The 25780-nt window shown below is 36.5% G+C and overlaps 2 protein-coding genes and 1 long non-coding RNA gene across 6 annotated transcripts in view; 2 read left to right on the top strand and 1 right to left on the bottom strand.

Annotated features, from left to right (window-relative positions):
* hivep3b (HIVEP zinc finger 3b) overlaps positions 1-3445 on the top strand; it is a 104514-nt gene extending 101069 nt beyond the window's left edge. For all 4 annotated transcript variants that reach the window (XR_012392246.1, XR_012392247.1, XM_009292502.4 and 1 more), the window contains one exon: positions 1827-3445. Coding sequence is in view for 2 of the 4 variants with exons in the window: in XM_009292502.4 (XP_009290777.1) it covers positions 1827-2525 (699 nt within the window). In the remaining 2 variants the exon portion in view is untranslated. The remainder of the gene's footprint in view (positions 1-1826) is intronic.
* Positions 548-16090, bottom strand: LOC137487931 (uncharacterized). The gene is made up of 3 exons (XR_011006752.2): positions 15980-16090; positions 9021-9101; positions 548-3676 (listed from the first exon to the last, which is right to left on the bottom strand). It is a non-coding gene; the product is annotated as an uncharacterized lncRNA (long non-coding RNA).
* A 2744-nt stretch (positions 16091-18834) lies between these two features.
* LOC567978 (uncharacterized) lies at positions 18835-25332 on the top strand. Its single transcript, XM_691289.9, has 5 exons — positions 18835-18954; positions 20535-20685; positions 20977-21090; positions 22483-22659; positions 22770-25332. Exons 1-5 carry the CDS (start codon positions 18849-18851, stop codon positions 22837-22839), a joined length of 618 nt encoding a protein of 205 aa, XP_696381.2. The 5' UTR covers positions 18835-18848; the 3' UTR covers positions 22840-25332.
* The last annotated feature ends 448 nt before the right edge of the window (positions 25333-25780 follow it).

Below are 25780 nucleotides of genomic sequence, written 5' to 3'. Positions count from 1 at the left end.
TTTGACACAATCTACATTGTAAAAGCGCTATACAAATAAAGCTGAATTGAATTGAATTGAATTGAAAATGTCTCTTGGACATGACGACAACCAGGGATGGGCGGTATTTATGATACATGTATTTCAAATACGTATTTTAAATACAAAATAGTCATTGTATTTGATAGGACTTATAAAAATGGCTTAATATTTTCTATCAAAATATCTTAGTATTTTGTAATTTAGTATTTTTAAAAATTTAGTAAAATACTTTGTAAGAATTCTACATCAATACATTGCTTAAATGCATCCTCTGATTGCTGCTTTGGATGTTATTGACTTCCATTTAAAGATGTATTGAAAAACATCTTAGGAGAAAGAGTATACTGTACAAATAATGGTAGTTTTGGATGGATTCCTGATGCCAAATGTTTGTCGTTAAAACAAACAACATAAAAATAAGTCCTACCATGGCGATTCCTACAACGCTTAATTGGCTGTTTTAAATGCCAGTTGTTGATCAGTAGGTCCATTGTATAGTTAATAAAGAGGAAAGATGGAAGCCTTAAGATGTGAAACACAAATATTTATTTATTAAAAACTTCTAATACAGTTTTTACATTGAGTTCTGAAGAGCTAAATAGCAAAAAAGAAAGATTTCAGAAAAACTCTGTGGTAACACTTTATTTTGATGGTCCATTTGAGTATTAGTAGACTGTCTTCTTAATATCTGTTGATACTGACATTTAACAGTCCTTCAACAGACATTTAACTGACTATAAGAAACTTTGCAAGTACATGTAAACTTACACTAACCCCAACCCCAACCTAACAGTCTACTTATAATCTGCTGAAAATGAGTTGGCATGTAGCTGCAATGTAACTTAAACTCAACAAACGGACCATCAAAATAAAGTGTGACCAGTTTGGTTAACAAAAAATGTCAATTTACTCTTTATTTAACACCCTTTTAAAATATTAAGAGGTTGAATAGTCATTTTACAGAGATGATGGCAGTTTTACTGGCCACATTTACTATCAAATATTGTTTGCTTCAATAAGCCAATTTAATGGTGAAGGGATTGATAGATGGAAGATTTGCAAAGAAATGTCATGCTCCTTTGTAAAAGTATTTTGTAGAATTTTTAATATACAAAATACTGTGTTTTATTTTGATACACATTGTGGCTGCTGTATTTATAGTTAATTTTGATTAATCTACAATTAATGTATTTAGTATTTTATTTTAAAATACATTTCAATGTATTTTTTCCCAACCCTGACGACAACACATTACTAATGCAAGTCAAGCAGCTCTAACCACATTTGACAGTAGTTGTTATTAATTCATTTATTCATTTTCTTAGTCCCTTTATTAATCTGGGGTCGCCACAGTGGAATAAACTGGCAACTTATCCCATATATGTATTACGCAGCGAATACCCTTCCTGCTTCAACCCATCACTGGGAAACACAGTAATCATTATAATATACATTAATCAAATAAAGAAATAAAAAACAAAGTTGAAGCATTTGAGGGAGTTTAGCAACAGTGCTTATTGATATAGAGAAGAACTCCTTTTAAAATGGACGTTTCTGTAGCTCCAGATCTTCCTCAATGCACATTTCATGTGGACTAAAGAAAGTTGACAATTAAAACGCAAAATAGGACCTCTTTAAATGTTGGTTTATGTAAATATTTAGTTTCATTTTGCATATTCTTGCACCAAAATGTTATTTTTGTGGATCCCAGAGTAAAACTAAACATGCATATCCAAAGTGATGTTAACTGAGACAAAAGAATATGTACAACAAATTTGTTTCCAATGTCACATCTCCTCCTACAGGACAAACCTGGTACTCAAGCAGCTCCAGATCCCTGCCTGCTTTCCCCATCCCAGCGCTTTCCTCCCTGCGAGCCTTTCCCTCCAGCTCCAGTGACTCCATGGACAGTGGACCGCATGTTTAGCCACCTTCCTTTGCACTCCCAAGATCAAGCCCGCATGCCCTATCACATGATTCCCATTGGGGGCATCCAAATGGTGCAGCTCCGACCCCCATCACGGCCCAAACTGGAACGACAGTCGTCGTCCACCCCTTCACCCACCTCTCCCAAAGAAGACTCCCCTTTTTCTCTCGCCAGAAGGGATTATCCATGGATCTCATCTTCGGAAAGCAGTCCGCAAAGAACTAAAATCCAAGATGAGGGAGCCAGTCAGTCTGACCGGTTTAGTCCCAGTACAAGCTCGGCCGTACCTAAACTCCTCTCTTTAAAGCAAGGTATAGGGGAGCAACGGACTGCCAAGGTCAGAAAGCAATATAGCGACTCGAGCTCCACCACAAAGACTCGCACTTTTGGTCCCGAAGCATCAAGGAAAACTGCAGCAGACAGCGATGAAGGAGCCCAGAGGATCTCGCAGGGGGAAGAAGCGAGTTCCTCAGGTGAAAGCAGACTGCTACGTGGGACAGAAAAGCCTGTAGCGGCGCCACTCAGGGGACGTGGCTCTTCTGCAGAAGGATCTGACGCTGATCCAGATAGCACTTAAAAACCTCTGTGCACAATGGTGAAATGCTTTCTACTGCTAATACTACTATTGTTTTGTTTTTGTAATGCGCTTATTTTTTATATACACAATTTTCAATACTCTTGGTAACTTGGTAAATGTTTGTTCTGCAATATTCAAGATTGTAATATGATGCACTTTTTTTTTTCTTGGAAAAATATTTCTGTAAATCGATTACGTCTGTCCCTCCTATAATCTTTATTGACATTGCAATCTTAATATATCTATTTGAATATGTATATGTAAAAACAAACCGAAAACCTTGTACTTGTAAAACATTAAGTATGGATATGTTTCTAAATGACCAAGATGAAAACTTCAATTGAGTAATTCCAATATTTCGTCTCTTGTCCAGTATTGCGCAAATTCTAGTGATGTGTGCCTTTTCTGTCCAGATTTACTGCTTGAAGTGTCAAAGATAAAAAGGCTGTGAATTCTTTTCATGAATATAGATTTTTATTTGAGCTGGTGTTTGAAGAAGCGGTAAGGTTTTCTTTGTACGTTAGGGTAAACGAGACAGGCATTGTGCTGTTTAATAGACAAGAGACGAAGGTTTAGGTGATGAGCCTTGCAGGGAAATTGCACTGAAGTCATATTTTTTATAATACATAAGATGAAAATGATTAGATAAGTGTCTCTGTACAGATAGAAAGTCTATGGTCCATATTTATTGCCATGTGAAAATATGAAAATGTTTTGTTTACTTTGGTTTTTCAAAGGGATTTCTATTGTCGTTTTTATTATTATTCTTTACACTTTCTGTTTATAGTTGCGTTTCTTTTTTTAGTTGTGACCTTAAGACTTGAAATGAAGAAACTGGACAGGCTTACAGTGAACTCCAAAATTTGTCACAGACATTTTGCATTTCTGAACCAATAAAGGTACACCAGGAATTACTAAAACTGCTTGTGGTGGTGTGCTGTGATTGATGACCAGCAGATGGTGCAGTGTGTTCATTCATGCCTCTTTGATTCCAGTTTTCTAGCTCTCCCACAGGGACCCGAGCAGGTGGACTGATGTGAGCTGTGTGGGAGGCATTCATGGCCTGTGCAAAACAGCTTTTATAGTTTCCGGGAGAAAAAGATTGCAGCATAGAGTCAATTATCTGGGCTTCCGCAAGAATTTCTGTTCCCCTGTGAAAAAACAAAACAAAACATGTGAGTCTAAGACGTGGCAGATCATCTGTTCGCTTCCGAAAGCCAGTTTGTCCATAGCTGTTTCGTAAGTGTCTTTTTTTAGTTCAATCTTCTTGGAACATTTCATTATTCATATGGAGTTTCTCAGCTGGTTCTCTCATTTCATTAAACGCTTTATCTCAAAAGATTCAGGAACAAATTTTACTACCGACACAAACGTAGGTTAAAAGACATGTTATTCATAATGAATTTAGTGCAGATCATCTTATATTAGATTATAACCTTTAATCAATTACCCATATAGACTAGTACTATACATGCACTAGGGATTCCCAAACTTTTCAGCCAACGAGCCCCAAAGTTACAGTGCTAGTCACTTGCGACCCTTAATATCCTCTAAGTCTATAAACCTTGCACACATTAGTCTATTCATTAGGGATGTCCCGATCAGGTTTATTTGCCCTTGAGTCTGAGTCATTTAAATTTGAGTATTTACTGATACTGAAACCCGATCCGATGCTTTTATAATACATTCAAAAAAATGTCTTTCAAAAAAAGAGTAGGGGTATATCATGGCCTCCTTATTGTCTCTATACCATCATTAGCTTCATCAATCCTCCTCTCCACCAATCAGCTGGTGTGTGGTGTGAGGTCTGGCATAATATGACTGCCGATGCGTCATCCATGTGGATGCCTTACACTGGTGGTGGATAAGGAGATTCCCCCCATTGTGTAAAGCACTTTGAGTGTTTAGAAAAGTGCTGTATAAATGTAAGGAATTAATATTATCACAGTAAACATAAGAAATCCAGGGTTTTCTACAAAGGTGAATGACAGCTCACTCATTGTGATTACTTGTGCTATGTTGGCTGTGATGTACTATGCTTTTGTAACCCCGCCGGTCTTACACCATCCAACCCACTTCGAGCTGGGATCGAGCCGGCGACTTTCCGCATGGGAGTCGGTTGCTCTACAGAGGAGGCTAAAGACCATGGCCTCTAGCATCTTTTCGCTAGAGCACCTTTAGAGGTCAGAGGAGTGAGGTATACCTGCACAGCACTCACTAGCTGGCCTCCGTTACACTCACCCCCCTAAACCTTACTCCCATCCGGGTCATGGCACCAATGTAACCCCACCGGTCCTATGCCACCCAACCCGCTCCGAGCTGGTATCGAACCGGCAACCTTCCGCATGGGAGTCGGTTGCTCTACCAAAGAGGTTAAAAACCCTGGCCTCTAGCGTCTGTCGCTAGAGCACCTTTAGAGGTCAGAGGAGTAAGGTTTACACTTTTGCGCTGTCACAGGGCATTTTTCTCTTCTCCTCAAACTCTCCTGCATTGATTGGGTTGTAGGGATGTAACGGTATTGTACCGTCATACCGCAATATTATTTTTTTCCGATATTACCGAAGTCGCATGACTCGGTAAAACTATAGGTCTTCTGAGAAAATTTGCTCAGGCGAATGAAGCGAACGGGAGGTAGCGAAAACTACAATTGCCATCAGCCCATGCTTGACCATCATCCCTTGCGGTCTGTTGTCGCTACAGATCCAGTAATGCGGAAATGGAGTGTGCTGCTAGAAGCGGGGATGAAAAGAGCTGGAAAACTCTAAAGCAGGTCGCACACCAGAAGCGGCGCTCGGCGGCGCGCCGCACAGCGCCACGCAGCGCCATGTATTTTAGAATTCTAAACATAGGTTTCTATCAGGATACACACACCGGCGCCGCAAGTCGGCGGCGCCCGGCGACGGCTCAGGACGCAGTTCATTTTTCAGCCGCGCCACAGAGCGCCATCTGATTAGTTTCATGTTAAATATCATTCGAATGAGCGCGTCTGGTGTGTGATACTTATAAACTGTCATGTACATCTGAAAACGGAAGCGGGGCTGCAGACATTCGCCTCTCTGATTGGGGCTTTTCCTGAATATTAAGTAGCCTAACACGCACAGTTCAGTCCTGCATAATCTCCGTGTAAGTTCAGACTTCGCAAGTTTGATCAAGGCTGCAGTCTCTTCTTCTCAGTTTGATATGGAAAAGCAGATTATACCGAGGACACGGGTAAATCTTCAAAGGGAACAGTGTACTTTATAACTTCATTCACATCACCCTGGCTTCGTTGTTTCACTTTCTCAACAATAAAATGTAAACATGATTTAAGGAACTGCCTATTTTCATTTTAATATTAGCAACTTAGACAGCAGACATGTTGAGGCGTCGTGCTGCATAAGATGAGCGTCATCTTCACTGTGTGGATATTTATAACAAAACGGAGCCGATAAAAACACTTCCTCCTTTCAATTTCAGTGAAAATACGAAACACAGCCTCTCTTTTGCTGAGTATCAGTTTTAAGAATCGATAATGGCCATTTTAAAAGTATAACATACAATAAGTTTATACATTATAGGAAATAAAGGCAAGCGATCAGTCAATATACAGAATGGACGTGCTTCCATTAATCATTAACTTATCTTTGCGCTCAGCCAAAACACGTTACCTGAGAACAAGTAATAGATTCCAATGCCCAAAGTCAGGGAATATGTCGTTAGATAAAGACAACAAGATAAATGAAATATCCCGTTTAATAAATATAGTGAGATTAGATCCAGCGGGAGATGCTTGATGAGAAGTCCGACTAGCAGAGCTCTCATCTGGGTAGATGGGCTGAGTGTGATTAAATGTTGAATGTGATGAGTTTTCAACAATACTAAATTGAAACTTTATTTTTTTACATGGTTTAATAATTTTTTGTTATTAAAATTGAAGTTCCTGTTTCAAAGCTTACAGATAGATGATAATTTGTATGTCATTGACACTTTTGGCACTTTTTTGGAGTATTTTCACAAGTTTTGTTTTTTCCTGTAAATGATTCAATAAATACCGTACCGTGACATTCATACCGAGGTATTACCGTACCGTGAAATTCTGATACCGTTACATCCCTATTGGGTTGCATAGGTAAACTCACTGTATTGTGCCTGGTGTTTGTTTTTGAGGTGCCTTATCAGGGTTGTTGTAAACGTAACCTGCTGCTGCCATGTTCTACTTTGGTGACATTTAAGAAAGAGGAAAGAGAAAAAAAAAGAGGTCTAACTCTGTGCCACCAAATAACTATAGATGTGTTCAAAATATTAAAAACACACATATATATTTTAGTCCTGATTGGGAGGTCCTATTCTGATCCAGTCTGAAACCTTGTGATCAGGCCCAATTTTTATTAACGTGATCGGATCTGTGCATACTATTCATCATTTAATTTGGAGAACACCACTTGGAGAACATCCTTCATCTTCAGTTGTGGCCTGTATTTATTTTTAATGTATGTGAGTGCCGTAAAGTAGTCTGAAAGTTTGACCTGGTGCTGTAAAATGTGCTGCATCTGAGTCTTCAATATGACATAGTCACGCCAGAGGTCACGAAAAAATCGAAAGGCTGATGACTTTTTAAATGCATGTTGTTTCGATTTTTAACAATCTCCAGTATTGCGACACCCTTTTTTGGGAACCACTGCACTAGAATTTGCGTTCTAATGGCACTTTATTCTTAGGGGATATTGATAAGAAATTTTTTCTCCACCCTCAAATTATCAGACTTTATTTCGATGGACCGTTTGTTGAATTGAAGTTGCATTGCATCTACATGCCAAATAATTCTCATTAGATTTTAAGTAAACTGTTAGGTTGGGGTTAGTGTAAGTTGATTTAAACTTGCAAAGTTTCTTATAGTCTGTTGAAGGAGCACTCTACTAATACTCAAATGACCATTAATATGAAGTGTTACCGGAAATTCTTGTAGAATTGTGTTGTTGCAGTTCTCTTCACTGTCATGTAGGTCTCTTCACAGTCAAAATAATTGTGATAAATGAAAGTGTTCGTAGAGGCCAAGCACAAACTCCTGCGATCGTGAAAATAAAGCAAGATCAGATTGAAATTGCTTGACAATTAAAATATGACTACTGATTTACTACGAAATTTTAATTTCATCATGAAATGGGAGTTAAGATTTTACTTTTTCCAATACCTTCTGAAATTTCATCCTTTGGGAACTGATTAGATATTTGGAAGATGGGTGTTGCTAACAAAATTGTAAGCTTGATGAATGGATAAAACTGGCCAGAAACGAGACACACCCTATTAGCTCCACCCTAAAGGCATTCCCTGTGAGGTCATTTCGTGAGGGGAGGGAAAGTTATGGTATTTGATTAAAGATTATGAGGGCAAATAATTTTCACAAAATATACATCATTTATAACAAGCAGTAAGCTATATGCAGTAACGCAAACTTCTACTTTTTACCCTGGATTTTGCCGATTTGTAGTAAAATAATGACATTTTCAAGATTTGTGTACTTCTGAATGCAAGGAAGGTGTTGCTTCTGGGAATGTGTAGCATAGTTCAATATGATTACTTCCGAATTAGACAGAAGTTATTTCATTATTTTTTAAGACAGGTAATCTTTATACTGCTTTACTTATACTTTATAAGGAAATTATAAAGGTCAAAATAAAATCTTATTTTAAAAAATCCTTCAGTTTTATATAAAATATGAATAATCACAAAAACAAAAAAAAACTGCAATTGCCTGTTTTTTCCCATTTTTAATAGTTTTTATGAGAATCAGTGTGTAAAAAAGAAAGTCGTTTGCATCTTCAACCCTAATGAGAAATACACTTGAAACATCAATGGTCTTCATTTTAGTTATGTAATCCCACCCCGATGGCTTTGTGTAATTGTCATTCTCATGCAATAAGACAAACATGTAAGCAGTATAATCAGTGATCAATGGAAATCTACAGGTTAAATGTGTCAAGTGATAAAATTTGAATCTGGTTCAACCCTAGTGCCATTAAGTGTCATCCAAGTATCTTTATGTGCCCTTATCACTTTTTTTCGAATGAATTCTGGTCTAAATATTAACCAGTCCCAGTTAGTGATACAAGGCACAACTATTTATTTTATTCTTAGTGTCCGATTTTGCAACAGCCTGGAATAGACTTGAGATTGCCTTTAAACAACACTGGGAAACACAGAAACAAAGTTCAGCTGTGTTTCATACACAATGTTTTTATAGTTTTATAAGTGAAAGGGCTTTTTTTGAGTCAATTGTTGTACAGATTTAATAGCAAGGCCATGGAAGTGAATAAGGTCAAAATAAAAATAAACAAATATTTACCACCATACTTTAACAATGTAACAACCTCGGGTCATTCCTGCTGCTCCAATCACCGCTCTCCCTCACTATTCACCACTCACTACACCCGTGAACAATCACCCAGATACTGATTACCTGCACCTGCACCCGCAATCACCACACACCATAAATACTCACCTCCTTCACTCACTTACCAGCCGAAATTGAAGTTGGATGGTTCACCTCATCTTCTCTCCCTCTTCCTCTCGTCTTATTCCGTGGACGTCTGTCTTCGCCTGTGGATGCAAATACAACTGAATAAGTGACTAAGCTTATCTGGTGTTTGACTGAAGATCTAATGCTTACCATATGAACTGTGTGTGAGATCGCTCTCCCTCTGCTACACCACTTACCTGCTTCATCTCTCTGCATAGCTGCATTATTTTAAATGAATACCCTTAAAGATAACCATTCATGTGTGACCGTGACACACATTTGATTGGTTACATTAACAATTGCAAATAAAAATGTGTGCCAGCTTATTTATGCAGTTAATGCAGTGTTTAATGAAATATGCGCTTATTTGCATATATTTGTAATGCAAAACATGAACATTTGAGAAACCTGCCTTTAAAAGAAAAGTATTGGACTTGAACTGCAGACACATCTTGATAACATGTATTTTGAATGTTTTCTTTGTTAGACTGGATACAAAAATAATAATGTTCCAGCCCAAATATTCAATACCAGAATCAAGGTCTTAACAAATGCATGTGTGTTAGTTAATTTTTAAAGTTATCATTTCAATATGATTTGTTGTGAATTTGCATTCGACAGTCCTTTGTATGTAATCATGAAACGGGAAGTCAGAACTACTTGAAGGTAAAACTCAATATAGTCAGCCATTTTGACGGAGGGAGTTTTAGGATAGAAAATGTGCACAAGCAGGTCAAAGGGAAGAGAAGGACTGTAATTGAAACTAAACACTGGTGTTTATAGGAGGAGGGAACATAGATACTCTAAAAGCATTTAAGTGCTAATAATATGACATCTACACCTCTGAGCACAGTATATGTTTGTGTGTGTCTGTGAGGGAGGAACTGCAGACTGGATTCTGCTTCAATTGCTTCTGCATTGTTATTAGAGCTCATTATTCAGTAGCAGGAATGTAGATGAATGGAAAGCATGCTAAAGGATTATTTTTAACCCTTTGATTACAGTTTTTTTTTTTTTAAGTCTTAAATGTCTTTTGATAGAACTCCCATTGTAACTTAGTTGTTATTGATGACAGTTATAATTCTTTTTAAGCCATTAATGTTTAAAAGTCTTTTTTATTGGAAGTTTCTTCATAACTTCATTGTTATTGATTCTAGTTCTATTTCTTTTTAAGCCATACAAGTTTCAAAAAAATCTTGTAATAAAATCCTCGTAACACTCCACATATTATGTGTTTGTCTTTTGCCATTGAGGGGGCCTTGGAGGGTTGAAATCATTTGTTTTTTGTTTCAGTATCAATATGACAAAAGATATGAGAGCCTGTTTTATAGTCCTATTTTTAGTGGTTTCGTTATTAATCATTAATCTGTATATATCGTAGTGTGTTTTACGTATCTTTTAATTTGTTCACTTTGATTAGAGCAATGCCAGTGTATGTGACACTGAAGACTGGAATAATGGCTGCTGAAGCTTTTTTTTTTCTACCGTAATATGAATAAATTAAATGTTAAAAAGGGAGCAAAAAAAAGTTATTTCTGTGATCATACACTTACCCTCCACTTGCCATTTCCAATATTTTATTTATTTACAGTATTTTTATCAAATAGACGAGCAGGTGAGCAGAAAAGATCTTTTAAAGTACGAATGAAATCAAAACTAACCATATGATTTTGTTGGCACACATTGCAAGTTTTGTGGTGAACAGTTCACAACCAAGGCTCATTCTTTCGTTTTTTGCAGTTTTTGTTTCCACTAATCCAACAGAGGCCGCTCTGTTTGCTTTTTGAGATCTCAAATTTCTCATGTGGGAGCCTTTCATGCCTGCTCTTCTTGCGTAAATCCACCAGAGGCCGCTGTTGACTGACTGACTGACCGTTCGACTGACCCACCCTCCTTCCTCTCTAAACCCTACTAATAGTGTTTTCCAGTGTTGGGCAGTAGCGTCGCTAAAAGTATTGACGCTACTAGCTTAACTACATTTCTCAGTAGCTTGGCGGTAGCGTCACTACTTTCTAAATCAAATAGCTTTTCAGTAGCAAAGCTATTTTATTAGTCAAGTAGCGCAGTAGCGTCCACACAAGCTACATTTACAGATCGCGGATCAATAAGTGACGGCACCGACATTCACGGAGCTTTAAGGCTGGTGTGTAGCCGGTGATAGTAAATCCATATGATGGCTAGAATGGGGAATTCTTCTTCTTCCTGATACGGTGTTCGACAACAAACTTTTTGGTGCGTTACTGCCACCTCTGGTTGGCGATATCGCCAACCGAAACTTGCATGATGGAAAGATGACTGAGGAAGAGTAGTTATTTCTGAAGCAGGATTCCTCGGGACCATACCTCGATAAGATGCAATAACTTCCCTCTACTATAGTATTTTAAATGTGTAACACCTGATTTTATTGGATGTTTTGTGTTAGCTGTTATACTATAATTTGTTTCTGTTTAGTACAGCATACTATTTACAGTAAATAACTGAACTGAACTATTATACCTCATATGTTTCATTGACAGTTTTATTGATCACTAAGATATGATTGACTTGGATTTAAGTTGCTTCGATTTCAAAATAAAAATTGCAATAATAGCTTGGATGTATCTAAGCTACTTTTGCCTAGTAGCTTTTAGCTTAGCTTGCTACATATCCCAGGGGGTAGCGTTTAGTGTAGTTAAGCTACATTTTGTGTAGAGTAGCTAATAGCTTGTCTCACTACATTTTTCAATTAGCTTGCCCAACACTGGTGTTTTCAAAAAAGCAATCCAGAAAATGAAAAGAAAGGAAAAGAAAAGATTTTTACCACGTTCTCAGATCTTACCACATTCCCACTCTGTTATTTACTTTAATTTTTGGTTTCTGCTTTTGTCTCACCCTCTCTCTGGAACCGTTCTTCACCAGACTCGAATCCCATTGTTGTGGTCAACTCGTTCCTGCTTGTCAAGTTAATAAACTGGTAACAGCCGGCCATATGGAGGTAAGCAGTCAGCTGGTAACAGCAAAAAGGAACGACATTGTACCGCCCCCGTAGCGTTTGTTTTAAAGGAGAAATGCAGCCATAAGTATTTCTAGCTACATAATATGCGATCTCTAGAAATATAAAAGGCTAAGTTTTGAGAATGAGTCTCAGTTGCAACCTCCTCTGTGCATGTCATTAGGGAAAAAATTGCTTGCCCTTATAATCTAACCGTAAAATCAATTTATGCATTTTTGATGTATTGTGTGTAGCTTACATGTTTACCACACCCTTACAGCTGTCGATTTTGACAGCAAACAGAAATGGTGAGGAGGTATCTGTTAGGTTGTAATATTTTTTTCTATATAATAACCCATTTCCAATCTTTCTGAATGAAATGCCAACATCCAATCAGCTCACAGTAGAAAATACAAGCCACACCCACTGTTTTCCCATTTAAAGATGCTGTATGTAGGTTTTTGACTCTTCTAAAACATGAAAATACCATAATATGTTTGCAGATATTTAATAAACATGCTAAGTGACCATTCTTGCTTATCTGAAAAACAATGCTGAAGCTTTGAAAATGTGAGCTACGTGCCGGAACACTGTTTTTATTTTAGCACCCTAGGTTGCCTTGGTGGAAGACTGCATAATTTTTTATTCAGTCAGGAAGGCTCTCAAGGCATGTATCCGTGACCGAAATGCAACCTCTAGTGGACAGTGGCAGCCTCCGAAATGAGACTCAGATTCAGAGTTCCACATGAGGTGGTTATTATTTAGCAAACAATATAAATATTAAGAACGTAGACATTAGGTGAACAAGTTACATTGTAACCCTGTACCCTAACAACATGCTACGTGATGAGATTTGCAGTGATAAGCAATTTGGCTGTTTGCACCAGACAGAAGATGGCAGAAAATTAAATACAGCCATTCAGAAGCACAGACTAGTGCACTTACTGCACTCCAACAAAATGGCAAAGTTTATAATCTAATTAATGCATATTAAAACTCTTTAACATTATTGACCATATATGCTGAATCACTGGTACGTGTTGGCTTGCACTCAGTTACAGTTTTAAAGTTCAATTTCAGGCAGTTTATTTTATTTACAAGGTCTGGGGTGAACTCTCTGCTGCTGCTTTCAGTAGTGTGGCAATAAATGTCATGTAAAATGGCATTTAAACTCACATTGTTAGCATTTAACACTGAATAAAGCACATGAGGTGATCTTTGTCAGTTTTCTGTTGTTCAGCTGCAAGCTGTTTCTAAACCAGAAATTTGAGGTATAAGTTAGAACAAAAACTCCTCTTGTTATGGAAAATATTCCGTCTATCACTTGTCATTGCTTTTATTTAGAACACTATTAAAAACAGGCTTAAATCAGCCTTTAGGCTTGATAGTCAGGCAAGCTCCTGTTGGTGTCATCAATCTCAATACAAAACGGTTCAACAGTACTGTATTCTTCAAATATGAAGGAAAGTTTTACTAACTGGCTATTGTAATTGCTCATTACATGGCTACAGCAAGTAACTAAAGTGATTGGATTTCTTTAAATATGAGAAGAAAAACAATGCAAGGGGCTTTAGAAGTCATGAAGATAGCAAACATGAATGCTGTGATAATATTACAATTCAATATATTTTACCAATGGAAAAAACAAAACATACTGCAATTACTTAAACCGATTTACCAAAATTTAGAGTTCCAAAAACCTGCAAAAAGTTAAGAAAATATTCATATTTCGTGCTCAATATTCTCGCTGCAGCTTTTCTAAAAAATAAATAAATAAAAAAAAAAGTTTAAAAATGTAACAACTGTCTTTAATCGCAGTTCTTTTGAGCAGAACACGGGCTGAAGGAAAAAAATGGAAAGCGATTGATAGGATTTTGAAGGGATGAGCACATTTCCTCTGTCTGTGGAATGCAGAAGAATGTATTCTATCACTCTGCAATGACTTCCTCCACTGTCACACATTCTTTCATCCATCTGCACTAGACAGCGTTTGGCAGAGCTCTGAAGAAAACTTTCTGCCAAATGTCTGCTGAAGCTCAATTCTTGCTCATAAATAGCATGAGACTTTATATATGCAGGAGCCAACTGAAAAAAAAATAGAGATCAAATTTATGCATGTAAGAAAGTTACCCAAGTTTGCAAGACCATTTTTTTAGGAATGTCAGCTATTAAAGGGATTTAAAGCACACTGCTATATAAAATATATGTGCATTTAGCTACTCACTTTGGCTTATTAACTAATAGCTTTTACCTGCTTTGTATGGAGATACTGGCAGTTTATTATTACCTATATCATATGATCTTATTCAACATCCCTAATCCTAAATAATAAACACCTAACTATCACCTTATAACCATTAATGAGCAGCCAATGGGTACTTTTTTGAGCTAGAAGCCTTTGTTAATAGAGCAAATTATACCTTAAATAAAAGTAGCCAACATAAAATAATGAAATAATTATAGTGCTTTAGCAAACTTGCATCCGTTATTTACAATGTAGTTCATAATTGATCAAAAATCATCATTTAATCACCCTCCACTTATTTAAGTTTCTTTTGTAAAACAAAAAAGATGATATTTGGAACAATGTTAGAGGCTAGTAGGCATTAACTTACTTCATTTTTTTTTCACTGTCTAATTTACAAATATCATTAACAGTGTAGCTTACGTTTGTTCAGTTTCCGATACACGGCCACAAGAGAACGGGACTTATAGTACAGATTACCTAGCAAAACTACTGACCTAAACTTTTTCCTAAACCCAACCAATAGTGTTTTCAAAATCAAACATGGGAGAAAAGTACACTGTGGCCACATCGTTTTACCTTAATTTTACATTTCCTAAATCTTTTTTTTTTTTCAGCAAGCTTTTCAAGCGCTCTGTATCACAACCAAGCAAACTGACCATACTGGAAAACTTGTTCTTATGGAGATAAATATAGGTGAGGCAAATGTTTTCAATTATATACCACAGACATTATAAAATTAAAATAAATTTTTTACTTGTTAATTCAGTATATGGTGCAGTGGGTAGCGTGGCTGGTTTTAGCCTCAGCTGGGTCAGTTGGCATTTCTGTGTGAAGTCTCCCGGTGTTGGTATGGGTTTTCTTCCGGGTGCTCCGGTTTCCCCCAGTCCAAAGACATGAGTTATAGGTGAATTGGGTAAGTTAAATTGTCTGTAGTTTGTGTGAATGAGACTGTATAGGTGTTTCCCAGTATTGGGTTGCAGCTGGAAGGGCATCTGCTGCGTAAAACATATGCTGGATAAGTTGGCGGTTCATTCCACTGTGGCGACCCCTGATGAATAAAGGGACTAAGCCGAAAAGAAAATAAATGAATGAATTTCAGTATGTTATTCTTAAGGAAATATATGCTAGAGCTGTGCTTCAAAACAGTTCCAACATTTGTATTTACTAGATTTTAACATCGAAAGCTTTGTCAATTCCCTTTATCATCTCATACTTCTTTAAGATTTCTTATTAAATCTGAACAATCAAATGCTCTATAGTATATGACATTTGCTCATTTGCTTTTTATTGAATGTGCTTGATGTCACTCTCACTGCCAATACATTTTTTTTTCTTTTAATTAATCTTTTTTATAGAGGTTTTTACATCGTTGTACTCTTTACAATGTAGATTACAGTGCTGTGATAAAAATGAAACCCTATTGGCTGTTTTTTTAAGGGGAGAAACTAGCTACACTATGTCCTTGCTGATTTATACTTCTGCGTCAAACGCCGGCGTAAACTACGGCGCTGACGCATAGCCTTTCGCCGTGGCCGTCGGCGTCGCTGACGTGCACCTCTCAAAAATTGTAACTACACGTCGCAACGAAGCGTAGCGCAAGCTTTGTGATTGGTCGGCTTGGTAGCGCTGACGAGTCTGGGCGGGACCGAGAGCCGCGCGAATGGCGCGAGCTGGACGCGAGCCCAATGGAGCGCTTGTTTACAAGTGTGGAGTGATGGAAAGTTTTGTTTTGTGTTTACCTCATAGTTAAAGTTGTTGCACGTTCCTGCCTCACAATGAGCGAGTTTGAGCCACTTGTACATCCAGGAAGTGTTCAGGAAAAGCAAAACAGCAGAGAAGAAACTCGACACAGAGGAACATTTACTGCCCACTAGCGTTTCGGAAGTGTTAATTCAGACCAACAGAGACAGAGCGCAGAAGTATAAAATGCACAGCTACAAGCGTTGCATGCGCCGTGGGTCACGCCGGTCACTTGACGCAGAAGTATAAACCAGGCTTTGTTTTCAAATAAAACACAAATTCACATTTCAAAACACTTCACATGACCTTTAATTTAGGCCTTAAATTATTGTGGTATTTATTTGGTGTTATGCAAATAATTGTAGAAAAATCATCTTTTTTTATTATTATTGATATGATGTCCCTAAAAATATCATCAGTGTGAAAAGCAACAAAAGTTGTAAGCGTCATACTGCCTGAAGCGTTGATGCTACCTAGAAACGTTGCAAAAATATAGACTGCGCATTTCCAAAGAGCCTGTCTGCATCCGAAACTACATACTTCCATACTATATAGTACGCTAAAATAAGTATGTGAGCCGAGTAGCATGTCCAAATTCATAGAATTCGATAATCAGTATGCGAGAAATACCCGGATGACTTACTACTTCCACCAAGATTCTGAAGTGCGCATCCCATGCATGCTGCGCTCTCCCATGATGCCCCGCAGATAGGTCACATGACCATGACAAAATGGCAGATGTAATACGTCCGAATTCCATTATACTTTTCGCATTCATACTGTATAGAATGACCTTTTCTAACGGCTGAGTATTACGTTTAAATTGAAACACAGTACCTACTGAGTAGTAGGCGGTTTTGGACGCGGCCCCTGTGTTACCATTTTTAGGATTGTCAGTTTTAAAATTGATTTAAAGCACACTGTCCAAAAGATACAAATTCTGTCATCATTTACTCATCATCCACTTATTTCAAACCCTAATGAGTTGTCACTGGCTACCCTTTGCAACATTTTTCTAAATATCTTACCACTAGTAGTTCTTTCAGTTATTAAAGTGATTTAAAGCCTCTGTGTCCTTTGCGATGTGAAATACATTGCATGAGATCTTTCCATCTGCGAGTGGGCTGATGTGTGCAATCTGTATGTCCAGCACTGATTAGTAATTCAATATGATTTCCATATTAATATTCCTATCAGCGCAAGGGACTTTTCTCAGCAGGAGTGCGAGAAGTGCTTTAACAAACTGTCATTTGTGATTTATGATGCATTTGATAAAACACGCTAATCAAAGTCTGTGGTGAGATTGTTATGCTGCATTTGCATCACCCACAATGGCTGCTGGGGACTCTGGCCGTACACACATGTGCTGGAAATGTGCAGTCAATGGGCGCTGTGTGCACGGCCCACGCGAGGGATCTGCATTTGCAAACTTGGGCCAATACCTGCGAGGCTTTGTCCCATGTCTTATCTTCACACGGGTCACGGAAAACCATCACGGAAACCACCGTTGCTCGTGCACTGATGAACGTTGCTCATTCACAGTTCCTGTAAGGCAGATTTCTTTGACAGTGCAGTGGTACTCATTGTATTTAAGCTTTATTTTTTAGCCAACATAAAGAGTCACTATACATATATTCGAGAATTTCAAGTAGTAATTCCAGTGGAATAAAATGTATTAAACTAGATTTTAAATGTGTAACTCGTCATTTCTCAAACTTTGATAAAATTTCTATAACCTACATATTAATTTACCTAATAAATTCTAAATTCTATTAGATACCATTGCAGATTTTAATAAATATAAAAATTTGATTAAAAGTTTAATAATTGTGTGTGTGTGTGTGTGTGTGTGTGTGTGTGTGTGTGTGTGTGTGTGCGTGTGCGTGCGCGTGCGTGCGCGTGCGTGCGCGTGTGTGTGTGTGTGCATGCCATCAACAGTTAGCTCTGTTTCTTGAATTCATTTTAGTACATCAAATTAAGTTCAGCTAAATTAATAAAAGGGATATTTACTTGACAAAAAGCTGTAATTAAATTACTTTAAGCTGTTTAGTTCATTTTATCTCAATTATGTATTCATTTACTTTTATTATCATTTTATAGTTCTAGTAATAACTGTGATAATAGTCATGAGAAATCATTGGAGTTTAAGATTATTACAAGTATTATAAATATTTAAAGAACAGACAGCCTTCAATTAATCTTATGTGAATAAATGCTTAAATGATATCTGTACCAAATCTTCCTGACTTGATTAAAGATATCTTAATATATGTTGCAAGATAAATTAAGTGAATAGTTTTGTACTGTCATGATTAATGCGTAAGGAAATGCATTGGTTTATGCTGGTCCATCCATGAGGCAACCCAAAATAATTAAATCATTTCTGAATTATGCTTTGCTATCTGTGACTAATTTGTGTAATCAGAAACAAATAGTGACCAGAGGGCACAGGAAGCTTCATCCCACAATCTCCAACAGGAGCAACCCATCACAATCATCCCTCTTTCCACAGGACGCTTTCAATTTATGCAAATCTGCTGTTATCCTCTATGACACCTCATTTCCTGCTGGCCTTTCAAATCTTCCAGTCACTTTAAATCTATATTGTTTAATTCCAAGCGATTAGTTTTTTTTCTTGCTCCTGATTTCTATTGTTTTACAGCTTTCTTTTTGGTTTCTTCCTCCCAAAAAGTCTCATTGGCAGTAGAAATTATTTGAGTGTTGCAGGGTGCAAATACATCAAGACTAGAAGACGGCAAGAGTTGTGTAACTGCCAACCATGAGAGGAGAGCCACCCTAACAAGGGGTGGTGCAAGTCATGAGCTATAAGTGTGGCTGAACAAGACAGTTTCACACAATCACCTGCAGATGAGACACAGACACTGGAATAGCTTAGACTTGGACTTTTTTTGCAACATGGAATCAAGAACTACTCTGATCTTCATTTGTACCATGTGGACAACTCTCCTAGAAGGTAAAATGCTTTGGTGTTGTATTTTTAGGATTAAAAAAAAATGTGTCAAAGTTTTACTGAGTTATTGGGAATTTTGATGTTTACCTTAAATTTGTTTGACTCTGTTTTTAAGGGTAAAGAGCACTACTTAACTGAATTTGTACATTTTTAAGTTTAAGAGAATACTGAAATAGTTAAGTAATAAGTTTTAGTAATAGTGAAACAGTTAACTGAAAGTTGTAACAGCTCATAAATAATTAGCAAATAGTTGTTGTGTTTACTTGTATGTATGTATGTATGTAGTACAAATTTATAGTCATAAATTATAACTATTTTAACCCTTTAACTGCCTGCTCTACAAACCATATTGGGACTGTTTTAAATGATAATGACTGTTAAAGTCATTTAAAGAATGAAATGAATGAATGAAAAAAAATCAAACATAATTCTGTTGCACTACTACACTTGATTTTTTTTTACTTTGATTTTGGTAAACAAAACAAGAAAACATGTTAAATGAGAATCTGAAATATTTGATGGCGTATTTAAAAAAATAAAGATGATTTAATATTTAAAAATGTTCTTTTTTGATTTTTTTTTTATTTAAATATGTTGGTCTTACACTTCAAATTTCAGATTTTTCATAGTATATGTATTAATTCCGGTACTTTTATCATAAACCAACATTTCAACCATTTAGTAGAGGCTGATACTTTTAGAAAGTATGGGATATGTTGGGGTTAAGTGCATTGAATGTGTTAACTGCCGACATAAGGAGTTAATTTTTTTTCTTGGTGGGGCATGGTTAAAGGGTTAATATACTATTTATATACAATTTTTCATTTTCAAGCTTAAATATAAAGTAAAAAAGCATTTGTGGTTTCCTTAACCCTTTAACTGCCTGCTCTACCAAAATGTTGACAGTACTTTCACTGTTTTAAGCAATGGTTTACAATTTGGCAGAGGTTGATATTTTAAAAATTACAGGATGTGTTGGGAAAAAATGCATTGAGAGTGTTAACTAGCAACATTAGGAGTTCATTTTTTATGAGGTAGTTAAAGGGTTAATATAGTATTTACATACTATTTTTCCTTTTCAAGCAAAACAGTAAAAAAAACATTTTATTTCCTAAATTTCCTAATATTTAATGATTTCCTTAAAGATGAAAAAGAATAATTTTGACTGTACTAAACATTTAAACTCAAACATTTAGTGAATTCAGCTCTGAAACACCGATTATAACAATTTCTCCCTAAAAAAATGTGTGATCACATATCCATGCACTAAAGGAAATGCAGTTGTAACGGCGTCAACAATTAAAGCCAAAACTGACAGCTCAGCACAGATGTCTATGAATAACCCTGAACATTAAAGCAGCCCGCTACTTATTAAGATCAAACATCTGAGACCTTGTTCATTATTACATAAGAAGATAGAGAGACAAGCTGGGATACGGTGAAGTAATAAATCAAAACAATAAAAGTGTAATAATAACTTAGTATGAGCTTCATCATTTATCCAAGACTCAGTCAAACAGTCTCTGTGTGGGCTTTTTGGCCTAGAATGATTACGGGAACTGTAATATATCTCTTGTCTGCAGGATGGGGGTTGCCTGTAGTGCCACAGACTGACCTGAATGACCCGTCTGCAAACCATAGGGTCAGGAGCAAACGTTGTTCCTGCAACAACCAGATGGACTCCGAATGCCACTATTTCTGCCATCTGGACATCATCTGGGTGAACACGCCAAGGTGAGCATTCATCCTTGCATGGTTTAACCTGCGTAAACCCTATACGCAAGTAACCCTAAGTGAAAGTTAAGTCAATGAAAGAGAATAGAGGCTCAGATCAGGGACATATGAAAACAAAAGTGCTTTCATACTTCAAAAAGATTTACTTTTGAGTTATTGTGCATTTTATGGCGGTTTATCTTGAATGCTTTTGCCACAGATTGTAATACTTAACGTTAAAAGTGTACAAAGTCCCGTTGAGGTTTATTCCTTTCTGATGAGTTAATCAATGACTGGGTGTCTCCTCCATAGTAAGACCACTGTGTATGGATTGGGAAGTCCATTGTCTCGTCGGAGGAGATCTACAGGCCGCTGTTCATGTGCTAACCCTGCGGATCGAACGTGCAAAAGTTTCTGCCACTACAGGTGAGCTCCATCTGTCTTTTTAAACTAGTGGCGTCCCAATGCAGCAGTAACAGTCATTAGTGTTGTTTTACTACTGTATGAGGGTGTGCTTGTTTAGGGTGTGTGGAGTTATTATTAGGGTGTGAGGTGATACCAAACACTGTTGTAGAATCAATATGGCACGACAATGCTTTCGAAATGCAGTCACTAAGGTGAAGAGAGTTTCTTCTAATGAGTCAGAGTTTTAGCAAATGCTTTGACCGCTATTTGATCCCGCAAGAGAAAGAGAAAGTTTGTCATCATGACATGCTCAGTCATTAAAATCTATTATCAGCTTTTAACCACTGTTGTGCTTTTATAAATGGTTTTGCTGTAATCTGTTGTCATGACAACTAGATAGATGATCGATTTAATCTTCCAATGATAAGCAAACTACTTTCTTATTGATTGATGAGGAAAATTAGCTGTTTTAGCTGCTTGTTTACCTGGTTTAGAAAGCTAATTATAGTGGGGATAACCACATTTTAGGCGTCCATACTTAAGTGTGGTTAATGCTATGATGTTTGCTTACAGCATACTATATTTCATTTCATTTTTTGATTCAGCATACACTATTTTTTATTTCATTTTGCTTGTAAATGATCATATATAGACTTTTAAGTAGTAAAAGCCCATGTACACCAAGAACAACAACTGTAAAAATAACTGAAAGAGCATCCACACTGACAGACAATACTGTTCTGTTTATTAAAAACATTCACTGAAGTTTTGTCATCTGGCACTTTAATAAAAAAACAAGTAAATAAAAAGTAATATTGTTCTGTTGTTATCCATTTTCTTGTGGAATTTGAATAATTTTGATATCGTTAGAGTTGTCGTTTTAGTTTCCTTGGTTTGTATTGGCCTTAAACGTAGCATAGGAAAATGTTGTTATAGTAAGCTAATGTTTGTTAGCTTTTTCTGGTAACACTTTAGTTTAGGTAACGATTTACATCTTTTACTACTGGTGTATTATCTGCCTGTTATTAAGATATGAACTGTTTAATAGCACTTATAAAGTATGATATTATTTTACATCTCTAATACCTAAACCCAAATACTACGTTACTAACTACTAATAAGCAGCTAATTAGTAGTTTATTGGACTAAAAGTCTTAATTAATTGTTTGTTAATGGTGCTAATTGTACATTTAAAATAAAGTGTGCCCCTTTTTTCTTAAAAGCAGCTTATTCGCACTGTCATTAGGAGGCTAACTACTAGCTTTTAGTTTGCGGCTTGTATAATAGCTTTTAGCTTGACTCTGACTTGAAATTGTAAACAAGTGACTCCCAAAAACGTATTGTCTTCCATTACAATTTATTTCAAACCAAATTATTTATTTTGACATATTTTGTTGTTTTTTTTCCTCTAAGCTCTGAAAACCCGGCCATCATACTGGTGCACCCATCTCAGCCTGAACATAAGAAACTGGAACAACCCAAAATAGATCACCCAATCGCTCTCAACAGTGGAAATGCCAGTCCTGAAGTTCAGATTTTAGGGAAACCTTCTTCTTTTGGGGCTCGATCTGATGCCATAACCTTCCTTGGGTAAGGCCACATTTCACAAATCATCCCATTCAAGCTTATACACACCTTATTCTTTGACAGAGCTTGGAATGTTTCCTCATTTCTGACAACAAATCCTTCTGACTTTTCAGGAACCTGGTTAGGGCTCGAGCCAGAGCCATGGCAAATACATCTAAAGCCAGCAAACTTGGCTATAGATGAAGATGTTACCTGACGGAGAGATAAGAGTGCGAGCATTTGAACAAAAAGATGACCCTCGTGCATCTTAGAGCAGCAGAACATGTAAAATACTCTGCGATATGGAAATCTCGAGGACAGCCCTGTGGAAGCGGAGCCTTTGACACATGTTTAGGACAGAATGGGAGACATGAAGATGTTGAGGGCAAGTCAGGCCAGTTCACTAGGACTGCAGCGCAAAAGAGGGTTAGAAGTTAGCGACTGCTAACAGCATGTTATGCTAAGCCAGTTCAAAACATCACATTTGAGCAGTCAAGAGATAAAGGAGACAGGTGAAGTGCTCATGGAAAGTTAAAGGGAACTTGGAAGAGTAAAAAAATGTACTACTTATATTATTTAATAGTACCACTGGAGCCAACTACGAGTACATTTAAAACAGAGAAGGCGTGATAGAAATGTAAAAAAAATACAAGGTGCGACAAAAGATAGCCTATATTTGAGTTCATTAAATATTTATCTCAGATAAACAATAGATTCAAACGGTGTCATTTTGAAACTGCTGATATCTTGTTTTTTTTTCAACACCCAACCCAAGAGCATTCCAGTTGGAATGTTATATAAGGCTTTTATCTAAAGTACATACAGTAAAGAAACAATAAATATGAATAATTGACATTACATTTTTTATGAATCATTAGCTATTCAACTCTAACATATTTATTTAAGCAATATGTTTATAAGCAAGCAGCACTAAGATGAATAATTTCTTTCTGAAAAGGCACATACAGGCTAGGAAGGCCAAAGTGAAATATGGCATACAATCGTGTTAAAAATATATGCTCAAGTCAAATGTGAATATACAAAGACTATATTCATTCTGCTTATTTACCTCTCAGGACAATAGTTATCTATGTTTGGCAGGCACTTGTACTTGTACTTTTTAATGGCAAGTGTACTTTGGCCTGAAGTTATGCTTCTTGTTCTTTTTACAGAGCAGCCTATTAGTTTTCTTCATAATTTTAAACACTGTTCTGAAACCTAAAATGAAAAGCCATATATAAATAAACTATAAGTACTCTAACTTAAAGTATACTAGCAGTGTAAAAACACTGTAGAATTAGCAGTTATCGAGAGAGTGATTTTATAAGCTTGAAAAATTTGAAATAGACTACTTGTATACAAAAAGATCACTTCTAGTATAGCATATAAACTAATTGTGTACTGTTCTGTTTGACTTAATGTACACAAAACTTAAATTTAGTCTCAAGTAGTATGCATTTTATCTGGACTGTGCCTTTGTTTTTCATATCCATCTACATTTAATAATCATATCCATTCATAAGTGATGCAGACAGTTGTTAAACTGATGTTTTTACCACAAGATATAGAAAAAAGATTTAACCTTGCCAAAAAAGCAGGAGTACATTGCTATGTACTGAACTTCACTGAAACATTTTATAATGCAAACAATGCAAAATGCACAATATGTTTACAATTGATTCTTGTTGTTAAAGTATATGTATCGTTACTTTTTTTTAATTTACAGCATTTTATTCTTATAATGAAGTTACTCTGTAGAATTGTAGGATTCTGATCTGATGTGATTAATCTTATTGCATATATTTTAGTTTTTGTGATTCTGTCTGTATGATTAACAAAGAATGCTAATAAATTCATTTTGAGAACATTTTGTACTTGTTCTGACCCTAATTTTATTTCTTTCTTCTGTCTCCCCGCAGTCTTTGTAGTCTCTGTGTCACTTAGGAGTAGGCCATTATCTGATTGTTTTGGCGAATAAAGCAATAGCCTGCAATTACCCTTCATGCTAAAACATACTTGGCATTATCTCTTGCATACGTAGGTTTGTGTAATTGCCCTGGATCGCTGCCGGTTCTTCTGCTGAAAAGCACCTTGGCACGAATATTCAAAGGGTGTGTACATAGTTGAAAAGTAATTAGTTTGAACACACTGACATGTTGTTGTGATGTGAAGATATAGAGGCTTGTGGAACAGGTGAATTAGGCAGGAAGCTTGCTGGCGTATGGGAAAGAAACACTGTAGACAATAGAAATGTGAGAACAACAGTCTTGATGTTTTCCATCTTCCTGATAGATTAAATAGGCCAACAGTGCACATAAGGCACAAATCTTCCAAAATCTGAGAATTTATTCTTTTTATTTTTTTGACACTACAAACTTCTATTTTTAGCATGTCATACATTGCAAAGTTATTGTATATCATTCATGCTACCTTTACTGCCTCAAGCTTCTCAACACGTCTGCACATTTACATTATTGGTATGTCTGAGAAAAGCAAACACATAAATGGACCAGAGTGACTGGTATTAAAATAACTGCTGTAATTATACGAGCACAAAACTTATATCTTGGAATTGCATTTTTGTGTTTGTATGAACAGCTTTATAAAACTGCTTTTAAGGAATAAATACTGAGCAACACTGAATAAATATTTTTACCAAAGAATTTTTTCATACAAAAATAAAACAAACCTGTCGTCTAACTCACGACTAACTGTCTATTTGTTTTTTTTTATTAAATTAAAAATATGTTTGGGACAGCTAAACATTAAAGAACACCTGTTATGCCCCTTTCTACAAATGTAAAATAAGTCTCTGATGTCCCTAGATGGTGTATGTGAAGTTTCAGCTAAAAAACTGCTCCTTTCAGGCTTTTATCCAAATTTTGCCATTTTGGTGACTGTCGTTTTAAATTCAAATGAGATTGTGCTCTTTTCAAAAGAGGGTGGAACTATAAATGCTTATGTGTAAGCGTAGCAGCAGATTCAAAATTCTAATGGCAGACGGCTGCTTCTCACTTAGGGCTGTTTATGCTAATGAGGGAGAGATCATCACTAATGGGCGGGATTTTCCCTCTTTGTTGTCATGTACAAAGGGGAAATATCAATCAAAGTGTTTCTCCATGATGTTTTTATGAATGATGATTAT

This window comes from Danio rerio, chromosome 16, assembly GCF_049306965.1.
Source record: "Danio rerio strain Tuebingen ecotype United States chromosome 16, GRCz12tu, whole genome shotgun sequence".
NCBI classification, from domain to species: Eukaryota; Metazoa; Chordata; class Actinopteri; order Cypriniformes; family Danionidae; genus Danio; species Danio rerio.
The sequence above is the reverse complement of the archived record's forward strand: the minus strand, read 5'-3'. Positions and strand labels throughout refer to the sequence as shown.

What these genes read in the sequence shown, in the direction of transcription:
- LOC567978 (XM_691289.9), top strand. Translation starts at nt 18,849, where the DNA reads ATGAGACACAGACACTGGAATAGCTTAGACTTGGACTTTTTTTGCAAC. An exon ending in ATCTGGGTGAACACGCCAAG is followed by an intron (nt 20,686 to 20,976) that starts GTGAGCATTCAT and finishes TCTCCTCCATAG; the next exon opens with TAAGACCACTGTGTATGGAT. An exon ending in AAAAGTTTCTGCCACTACAG is followed by an intron (nt 21,091 to 22,482) that starts GTGAGCTCCATC and finishes TTTTCCTCTAAG; the next exon opens with CTCTGAAAACCCGGCCATCA.